Raw genomic sequence first — 10,633 nt, 5'->3', positions numbered from 1 at the left:
GCTGAGAGCACTGTTCAGAGCTCTTCTATACAACTACACATAAGATGTGGTCCCTTCCTGTGAATGAGGCAGCCAGCAGCAGCATTTAATCCAGTTACGCTAAGGGGTAAGCCTGACCTACCACACAATCATAAAGCAGTACATTAGGAACAAAGCAACACAGCTTCCTGTAACAGTGAGACACTTAATCGAGTAGTAGAGTATCTTCCAGGAGACTGTCACCTAATACCATTCTATGCAGGTTTTAGTGTATAAGCTTTTTACAAGATTATTACCTAACTTAAGGTCCTGAAGTTACGTACCACAGATGATAGCTAGTTTTTCAGTGTACTTATTCAATAAATCTCCATGAAGAAGCTTTGAATTCAATAGTTTATTTATAATTGTAAAAGCATAAATGTTACATACATTGAGTAATTGCATATTTTTTAGAATCGTACCTACTCAGAAGATTGGTGTGTGCAAAGACAAGACAGTCATGCTTAGATTTCCCCCCAGTAGTTTGTGGCTTTACTATTTATTCCCCCCTTCAGTTCAGTAAAATTTCCATAGAAATAGAGTGAGGAAATATAGATATGCAATAGCTAGAGTTATTGAAGTGTATGAAGACAGTTTGACAACATCACACAGGCCCTTTAAAACTATTGAAGGTAGAGATCTGCCCAGTATTTAAAAGGGCAAAGGCTGGACTAGGCAAGAGTTACAGCAAACAGGCAACAAGCCTAGTCACAGTTCACTCAAACCATTTGTATTTATAGCTTGTTATGAACAAGAGAATTGGTGTCAACTTTATCACATCATTCTAGAAGATATCAAAGGGGTATGTATACACACACATTTAAAAAAAATACACGTATGTATATACATTTTTTAAATAAGGCAGGTATTTATTTCAGACTCTTAAAACATTTTTCAAGCCCCTTTTCCTATTAATACAGCATGTGTTGCCATTTTATTGCTAAAGAAAGCGTACCATCATTGCAAGCAGAACAGCATCAGCACTGGCTTTAGTTAGCAGTCCAGTTGAGTTAAGGTTCAAGACATACATCATTACTATGGAAGAATTACTGTTACAGAGATACAGAAGACTAGTTGAATTCTATTTAGATCACACCAAATCATTCTCTTCACATAGTCTGTAGTTAACAGTATACACTAAAAAGCAGAACAGCACCATTTTGGAGCAACAGAAAGAGATACCTAAAATACTACTTCCCCATCTTTTACTAAGTTGTTATATTAAAAAAATACACAAGGGAAGGATGAGGACACAACAGACTTAATCTGCTGCTCTAACAATGCTTTCTTCTGTAAGAAAGGATGCAGGCTTTTGAGCTCATCCAAATTTAAAACCTAATATGAATGAATATGCACACCATTATCTTTGCTTAACCAACAAAAGTTACTTGTTCGTATGACTTACAAGGTGCACTCTCGAAGTTTTTTGTCAGCCTGCTTCAGGGAGATCCAGGTGTTTAACATGTTTGATCGCAGTTTGGCCCACACCAAATGGTTGTTTAACCCAAATATCTGGGCAGCAAACTGGGCAGCTCCTTCAGGTGACAGAGTAGTAGGACAGCCAAGACCTGCAGAGAAGAGTGCCACTTGAAGCATATTTTATAGTCAAACAAAACACTGCCTCTTAAGAACAATTTAAGACAACATTTGTTTCAGCCTCCAGGAACCACATGATCTAGTTTTAAAGCTACTAAAGTGTCATGTGTTCCACTACTTCTAACATGACTGCTTCATGGCATTTTAAACCAAAAGCCAGCATACCAAATGACTCTCCTTATAGAGAGGCAACAGAGTTCTGGGCCTCCTAGTTGCCAAGCATCCATTCAAGTCACTAACAAAGTTAAAAATCATACCGGTAGCAATGCACTGAAGTAATAGTTAGAGTTAAGCTCTTACCTACACTGATTGTAGAGAAAGATATTTTTTGATCTTTGATCATAAGGAAAATGCAGCTCTCTAACTGAACAAAATTCAATTATTTACATCCCCAATAATACTAATTCCAATTTCAAACTGGAATGTTTAGCAAGGATAAGCCAAGGTTTCTATTTTTCTAAAGATTATTCCTATGTAATCTTTGCTCTGTCTGTTGGACTTTTTGCCATCAAAAAGTCAAAGACTGCATGCAAGATGTTTCTAAAGACTTTGTTCAGTACTGATCCAGGTACTTTTCCAGTGTTTTGCCCTGTCTGTGTTTGTATGCGTATGTACACTAGAACAACAACAAAAATAGAGCTCGGTCAGAACAAGAGCATGAGTTGAAGATCATCTTACCGCTGGGTAGTCTGAGAGAAGACCACACATCCTGAGTACCCCAGTCAGCTGAGAGTGGAGGACAGTTGACAACTGGGTAAGCAGTGTTACCAGACATTACTGGCCCCAAACCGTTGCTTCTGCCAGCTACTGCAACAAACACTGTTGGGATTCCATCTCCTGGGGGGGGAGGAAGACATTCAGAAATAAGCGATCCACCTTGTTCTCTACCACTTGTTTTGTGGGAACTTTATCAGAGTCCACAATTCCGTTTGCAGTTATTTTGTCAATTCCAATACACAGCACTACAATTTTGTGTCTAACTTCCCCTTTTACAGAAATATATTCTAAATCTTGCAGCCTTAAATCCCAGCTACTGTTTACCACAACTGAAGTTAGCATGTCTTACTCTGCCTCTGAGGGGAAGTCTCAGTATCAGAGGAATAGGTGCTGCTTAGCTTTGTAGAGAACATAGCCATTAAACCTCTGGCATCTTTAAGTGTTCCTCTCCTTAAATCTTACACAGTTCACCTCAAAATAAGTGTTTCTCAACTATGGTTACCACATCTGTAGTTTCACCAAGTAGAAAGTATAGTCCCACAAAAATAAATAGCTCTTCTCTCTCCTCTGCTAGGCTATAAACACTTTTGAAGAGATGTCAAGTTTTCTTGGTAGAGATACGAATTTAAATCAAGTATCTTTTTCTCATGGCATCTAAAATAACAAGCAAGAATATTTTCACAGAACAGGCAGAAAACATGATGGGAGCAACATCTGCCTTGTAAGTAACACATAAGAATATTCAGAGTCAGCTAGAGAAACTACCACTCCTCCTCATTTCAGAGGGGCCAGCATCACCAGCAAGATGCTACAGTAAGTGTATTAACATGATCAAGGCTTGGGCAAAGTAGTTCTGGTACTGGAATAAAAGCAGAGGTTAGACTTTAAGTAATGGAGTTGTGGCTGGGCAGTAGGATGATACATTACTCCGTAATTGCTTAGTGCGGTCTATAACCTGTCATTATGTAATTAGCAACAGCATTGTAACAGCTTGGTGTTCTGTTTAACAAAAAATGGAAAAACCCCACACAAATCCTTAAGTTGCGAAGTCATTCTTGAACATGATACTGTTTCAATCCAAATCAGTAGTTCTTTGGCATTTACCTTCATATTCTGCTTTGATCCTCAGGGTTTCATCTGGCCCTTTGTGAGCAGAGGTCACTCTTAACTCACAAGGAATTCCAAAGGTTGCACATGCCTTTTTTATTTTTTCACAGTGACTAAGGTCAGAAGGAGATCCCATCAACACCACAACTCTACCTTGGCTCTTTGTTTTCAGAAGCAACTAGGGAAAAGAGTGAAGGGGGGCGAGGGAAAGAAAAGCAGTCAACAGGATTGAAGACATGCAGTTATCAAAGTCTAGATAAGTTGTTCATAAAAACAGATACCTCCACTCTTTCTGCAACCCATTCAAAGTTTCTCTTAACCATTTGCAGTGCTTCAGGAGTCACTTCTTTCAGGTCCCGGTAGGACTGAAAAAAGGAAAAAAAAAATACTGAAGTTAACGTGTTTTGGGCACACAAAGCACTCATTTTGCTACCATAACTGATAAGAATACTCCAACTGAAATATTTATGCAGTTTCGAGCAATTCCACAGGAAGGAGAACAGAGATTGGTACAGATATAGGAGAGAGTGTATATGGAAGCAAGGAAGAGGTATTTAATGAGGAACCATCTCAGTAGGTGTAAACAGCCTTCTACATTACAATTCATGGCCATGTGCAACATGAAAGGCTTTTAGCCACGAGGTTATCAAGGTTTTGGAAGCTTCCCAAAGGGTAAGTTTAAGGAAAGACATACAACTTTTTTTTAAATTGGATTTGTAATGACATGATTGCCTGCAGTAGCACTGCACTAAACATCATGCAGAACCTAGGTTGGCACGTACCTTATTTTAGGGAGATGAGCAAAAGCACTGTCAGAGCAATTCACTCAAGCATGCTACTACATAATTCAGGTAAAGTAAACAATACAGCAGTTCTGCTTCCTAATTTAAAAGTAATATCCCTCCTCCCACACACACACACTTTGAAATCTTCCCCTGTGGCTTACAGCTACTTTCTCTCACAGGGTCTCTGTTACTAGTCTTAACGACTGTCACAGAAGCTCCGTGGCAGCAGCATTCCCAAACTGGTTCTTTCACAACTACTTATCTGGTAATTCAGAGATACTTGACAAGTTTAACTGCTACAAGTTTAAATACAGGACAAGTTTTATTTCAGACTTGTTTGCAGCCCTCATGTGGGCACAGTCTGTTAGTAACACTTAGAGACAACTGAATATTGAATTCAAGCTTAACCAAAATAAATAATGAAGAAAAGCATCCTCCCTGCAGATTCCTCTTATGTAGATCACCAGATCTCTACTAGTAGAGGATACCACTCTGAATAAACAGAGAAACTTGGAGGCAGACCTGGGAATCAAAGCTTCTATTCTTCCTACTGATTTGCTGTCCAACTATTTTATTACCTGCACAACAAGTCAGAAATTCTTATTACCCCAGAAGCTCCATGCTTCATTACAATAGCTCCAGTCAATAGTGCTGTTGGGCATTCCTACTGAAGATATACAGGCAGAGGATTTTTTTCTACCATAAACCAGATATCAACTATTTAATGAGAACAGGACTGGACATTAGGTACCCTATGAGTTACTCTGTAACAAGATAAGACTATCTAGAAAAAGCCACTCTGAAAGCAGATGTTTAACTGTAGGGTTTACTTTTTTCATTCTCCTTCCCAACTGACTTAGAAGGTAAAGATCAAAATGCTACCTGTTTGTCCTTCTGCTGGCTTCTGTCTCCTGATGGCCACAGTCTCCATGAATCATTATCAATAACATCAGCAAGAACAATTTCTTTTGTCAGAATATTAACACCAAATTCAATCTAAAAAAAACCAATAAGAATCCTATTTTAGGAACTATACAGTGATATATTTTCTGTCAGGACCATGAGAAATCAGATTCTTATACCTTCAGGTCTACCAGAGTACAGTTTTGGGGCTGCCATGATTTTTCCAGGATCTCAAAAATAGCTTGAGTAGAACGAGCCATAATATCCACTTCAGTCTGGCCAATAGTAAGTCCAGCAAAACAGAATTTTGCTTCAATCAGCTGCTCCTCAGACCACTGCGGATCATTATTAGCATCATCCTGTTAAGAAAACCAAAACGTATACATCATGTAATTTAAGCTTGCTATAAGAGGAAAATAACCATTAGAAGAAAATACTAGGTTTTGTTTGGCTGTTTTTCAAGAAACAAATACAGGCTTCAAACCAGTATTTTATGATTAGCACTAAAGAAAGTGACAGCAACATTGAAAACACTTGCTGTAACACCTGAACATCTTTAAAAGCACTTCAAGTTTGGACAGTGCCACAAGAGTGACAGGGTACACTACAAACAACACTTTAGGTCATAGTTCACAAGACACTTCTTGCGGCACGCATTCCCAAAGAAGTTCAGAATCTTAAGTGACTAGCTAGCTATTCACCCTCACCATGCAAGTACTGTTTATTTTAATTTCTTCATATATATCAACACATCCATTTCAACTGATGTGTTAGGCTTATGCCTAAAAAGGCCTTATACCTTATAAATAAAACATTTTTCTATTTTATGTACAGTTAGACTTGTTATTCTTTGATGGCCCTATAAGCCAGTATTACATTGTATGCACTTTAGACAAAACAGCTGTTGGACAAGAATGCAAGAAAACATTAAGATGGCAAAATTACCAATCCTAAGAGGATTGGTCAGCCATTAGCGCTACTTGCTTTATTTGTCAGCATTTTTAAGGAGATAATACAGAGTTCTAGGTCTGCTTAAGTTTGATTAACATCACAGGAAAGGAAACTTACCTTGTAAAACATCTCAATTTTGGGTGGGTAAAACTTATATCCTTCTTTGACACCAGGATTTCTTTTGAGGAAGGAGCCAGTAGCAATTCTTCTGCACACCCATTCAATTGGGATCATTTCACAGTGAGCTGCTATGAATGCTGTGTCACTCTGTTTCCTGACAAAAGCTGTTTTGATTCCTAAATATAAAGACAGCAGCTTAGTTCCATTACTAGGCACACTCCACAGTTGAAACAGGAGTCCCAAACATCTTTAAGTACAACTGAATCTTGTTCTTCTCTGGACTTAAGGGGCACACTGAATCTCTTCAGGGTATTTTAAGCCCGCTCTGGCCTTGCAAAAGGCAATCAATGCAGTTATCTTCCACAAGTCATTAGTTTTGCCAATTTTATCATACAATACTCACTTGTAGCTCAGAACCTTACGCTCTGGTCAGAAACCCTATTCTTGCAAATAATTTTGTTCACAGAGCTTTAAAAACAAACCATTGTGAGGGACACATTTTTTAAAACAAAAGTTAGCAGCAACCAAGTACCCAACCATGCTCTCTGGTGGAAGATCCATTATACATGGAACAGTAACTGGGGGTTTTCAAAGGAGTTAGGGAGCATAGTAGTCTTTACTACTTTGTTTAATAAAGGACGATGGGGCAGGGAAGAGAATGACTTAGTCCTCCCTTTCATTACAAACTAACGTTTATTTAGGGCATTAGATCTTAGTGATTTGTTAGGCAAAAGACATTAAGACTCAGAAGCACATGCACACATACAAACCTGCTGCAGCAAGTCAACCTTCTTACATAATTCTAAGATGACCCCCTATTAAACAGGGACAGCCCACACGAGCAGATAGGCACTGTAAGTGCAAAATGGCTCTTTTTTCAATTTCACTCTTGAGGAAAGTCCCACCTTTCTCCCCCCAGGGCAAGACAACTGCCAGAAACAAGAAAAAGGAGCTGCATCCAGTCAAACCAAGAAGTAGGTCTATTCCATTCCACTTCCAGAGGCATAAAGGAAGAATTGAAGTCTTAAAATATAGTGTTAACATTGACCCTTCAGATTTTGTTGCATTGCCCTCAAGGGCAGAATGATTTAAGGAATCAACTGCACATTAAGTCACTTCTAAATCCAGGCATTAAGGCCTCTGCGTGGTTTACTGCTACATTTTTCCATCAGTGCAGACACGTGCTTTTGAAGGGCTGACATTAGCTCTATTATAAAAAGGAGAGAAACTTTAACAGAACTTTGTAAATCATCACCTTTCAAAGAGTAGGTTAAGAAGAGTTGCGCAAAGCAAACAAACTACTTTTACAATCAGGCATTCACATTATCTGCAGTTTATGCCAGTCAAATAAGCAAACTGGAGAAGAACCCTGAAAGTTCTTATGTTGGTTTAAAATGCAGCTGCAGTTTACTCTGTATATTTTTCCACAGCACCTAAAGTTACTGAGTACAAGCCATTTAAGAATCTTTGAGAGGTCTACAGCATGGCTTCCTCACATTTAAAGTTCGTATCTATAGGATATTAAGTATTTTGATTGTTATCTTAACTATTGCCATTTAAGAATTAGGCAAAACATCTCATTAATTGTTCCTAAATGAAAAGTGGTAGTTTTAATCAAATGCAAATATACTCAGAAAGACCTTGGAGGCTTCTTTGTACTGTATGTACAATAGGTTTTCCAAGAAAGCCAGTGACTGAGGATTACACTGAATGACTTGATACGTCTTTTTCTCAGCCCATATTTTAAGAACTACTTGCACAGAAATATAGACAGATACAACTCTACAGAAACCATCTTTCTCTTCCCCACATATGAAACATGCTAGGACTTTACTGTCTGAGAAATATTGCTACACCTTATAACAAATAATACAACTTTTAGAGTAACTCAGCTGGTACTTGAGGCAATCTTTGTGTGAATGCTTCAAAGTGCACTGAGCACGCAGCTATAAGCGGTCTTAACCAAGTTTACTGGTGCTTGTATTATAGTACTGTTTGCAGACTCAAGTTAAAAACCCACCAGCACAAATTCCTCTTTGCAACTTGCAAACTTCTCAGTCAAAGACACTTCAAAATGCTTTCTCAAAGCAAAGATACTAGCTCCATTTTTGGAAGTATGGTGCAAAACTTACTTGAGTGATTCAAGTTAGGTACTCCATGAAAGCTCGCTTCTAGCATCAGAAATATTTTGAGTCTTTTGAAGTAAACATTAAGTTCCTGATACATTCAATACAGACCGATACATGTATTTGTAATATAGTCCTCATAAGTGTTTAAGTACAAAGAAACTTTACATTGATATAGCACACACAACTGAGAGGGTAAAAGAAAAAAAAAAAGAAGATACTCTAATTTTATCTTTTAACATTCACACACAAATTTCACACAGCTTAGACATAGTCTGGTAGTGCCACTAGCTAGCAGTGACTTCTATGCACTTAGATGTAGTAAGAAAGGTGAGATGCATCCAGTCCGGTATTACAGGCAAGGGGGCGTGGGGATAGCGAAGAACTGACAAAAGTAGAGGGGAGGATTAGGGGTGTGTCCAAACAAGCAAGAGAAACTACTGCAGTGTTATCTGCAATTAAAGATTGATACTTCAGATAGTCTCATGTTTCAAATGAACAAGTCGCCCACCCAGCTCTGTAGTACCAGAGGGAAAAGTGTAACTAATAGAAAAGACACTCAAAAAAACCCATCAGAGCCTCAAGGCAGGATAAACCAATATATAGAAACAATATTGTTTTGTAACAAAATCTGTAACACGCAGGCATGTATTCTACCCTTTAAATACTTACCAGCTTCTTGAAGCAACTGAAACACACAGCTAGTTGTTGTATTGGAAATGGCAGCCTTCCCTTCCATTCGGTCCTTTCTGGCTGCATTTCCCGCTGTTATTTGGTCTTTTGACTGCATGAGAACACATCCTGGGATATCTGGCAGCTCGTACACTTCTTTCGTTTTACCTTCATTAACTTTTTTACCAAGTTTCAGGTCTAGAGAAGTAAAAAAAAAAAAAAACAACCCATCAGTTTTAGATTGAAAGAAATTTTTTACTTCTGCATGTAAGCCCACCAAGTTCGCGTACTTTATCAGTTGCGTGCAAAGTGAGACCCAGCAGGATCCCACGTTGCAGTCAGTGACCACGAAGAGCACGCTAAGCCCCAAACCTCCAGGTTTCCCTCCGAGCAGTGAGGGCGAAAGCAATCGCTCACAACTTCTGCCTACGCGACTCCGTCGCCACGAGGGATGCGCCAGTTAAACGCGGGCAGCTGCTCGCTGGAAGCAGCGGCGCACTCCTTCGGCTACGCTGGCCTCCACGCTACCGCAGGTTTTCACTCGCCGCGGGCGGTCGGGAGCTGCCGCCTGAGGCGGTGCCGGCAGAAGCCGCGCCGCTATCACCGATTTTTTTTATTATTTTTTTTTTTATTTTTTTTTTTAAGCTTCGGGACAAATCCAAAGCTCAGAAAGCCAAACGGCGCGGGTCGGCAGCGGCAGCCGCCCGGAGCATCCTCCGCCCGGAGCGGGTGATGCTTGAAGCTTCGGCTCGAAGCGTTCACCTGCCCCTCGCCGCCTCTCCTGCGGGACGGGGGGCAGCCGTGCCTCCCCCTCAGGCTGGGGCGCGGCCACACACACACACAAAAAAAAAAAAAAAATTAAAACTTTGCGCGAAAAAAGTTCGCTCCCAAGCACCTACGCCCCGAGCCCGGCTGAGCGGGCACCGGCCGCTCGGGAGCGGCGCCCCCTGACCCACCCCCCATAACCGTTACCGGCTCCCCATGGCGCCCAACGGCCGTGGCGCGCGGGCCGTGTCCCCCCCCCCCCCCCGCGGCTTGCCCTGCCGGGGGGCAGGCAGTTACCTGATGCTGCGGGGGCCATGGCTATGGCGGCGGGAACGGGAGCAGGCACCTAGGGCACAGAAGAGAGGCTCAACACACGCCACCGCGCCCCGCCGCCGGGGTAAGAAGGGGCCGGCGGAAGGGGCGGGCAGGCGGGGCAGCGGGCAGCGGCGCCGCCCGCCAATCGCCGCCCAACGCGGCGGGGACGGCCCGCGCCCCTCTCCGCCCCGCCAAGCACCCCGGGCGAGCCCCGGCCGGCCGCCCCCCCGCCCCTTCCCGTGCAAACACGGCCCCGGCCCACTTGCCGACCAATGCCGGCGCCGCGCCCGGTCCACGACTCCCCGCGCCCCCCACCCCACGGGCAAACAACCCCCGGCCTGTTGCGCCCCGCGGGGGCAGCGGGTCCGGGGTCGCGGGCCTGGATGGAAGCGGGGGAGGGGGCGGGGAGGGGACGGGCGAGGCCGCGGTGTGGGGGCCGGGGGCGCCCCCCCGTATGTAAATGAGGGAGGCCGCGCCGGCAGGCTACCGGCGGCCCCGCGCGGCGCGGCGCTGTTGGCTGCGCGCGGCGCCGGCAGGAGCGCGCGGGAGCCGCCACAG

At 42.4% G+C, this 10,633-nt stretch overlaps 1 protein-coding gene across 1 annotated transcript in view; it reads right to left on the bottom strand.

Annotated features, from left to right (window-relative positions):
* Positions 1–358: 358 nt before the first annotated feature.
* Positions 359–10,633, bottom strand: part of PAICS (phosphoribosylaminoimidazole carboxylase and phosphoribosylaminoimidazolesuccinocarboxamide synthase) — a 41,789-nt gene continuing 31,514 nt past the window's right edge. Inside the window, exons 11-19 of the mRNA XM_050895560.1 lie at positions 10,058–10,106; positions 8,996–9,193; positions 6,195–6,373; positions 5,306–5,485; positions 5,106–5,219; positions 3,720–3,803; positions 3,436–3,616; positions 2,293–2,451; positions 359–1,586 (exon numbers count right to left, since the gene is read on the bottom strand). Of these exons, the coding sequence (XP_050751517.1) occupies positions 1,420–1,586; positions 2,293–2,451; positions 3,436–3,616; positions 3,720–3,803; positions 5,106–5,219; positions 5,306–5,485; positions 6,195–6,373; positions 8,996–9,193; positions 10,058–10,106 (1,311 nt within the window). The 3' untranslated portion in view covers positions 359–1,419. The remainder of the gene's footprint in view (positions 1,587–2,292; positions 2,452–3,435; positions 3,617–3,719; positions 3,804–5,105; positions 5,220–5,305; positions 5,486–6,194; positions 6,374–8,995; positions 9,194–10,057; positions 10,107–10,633) is intronic.

The sequence above is a fragment of the Gymnogyps californianus genome, chromosome 4 (genome assembly GCF_018139145.2).
Source record: "Gymnogyps californianus isolate 813 chromosome 4, ASM1813914v2, whole genome shotgun sequence".
NCBI lineage: Eukaryota > Metazoa > Chordata > Aves > Accipitriformes > Cathartidae > Gymnogyps > Gymnogyps californianus.
This window is presented reverse-complemented; position numbering and strand designations above follow the sequence as displayed.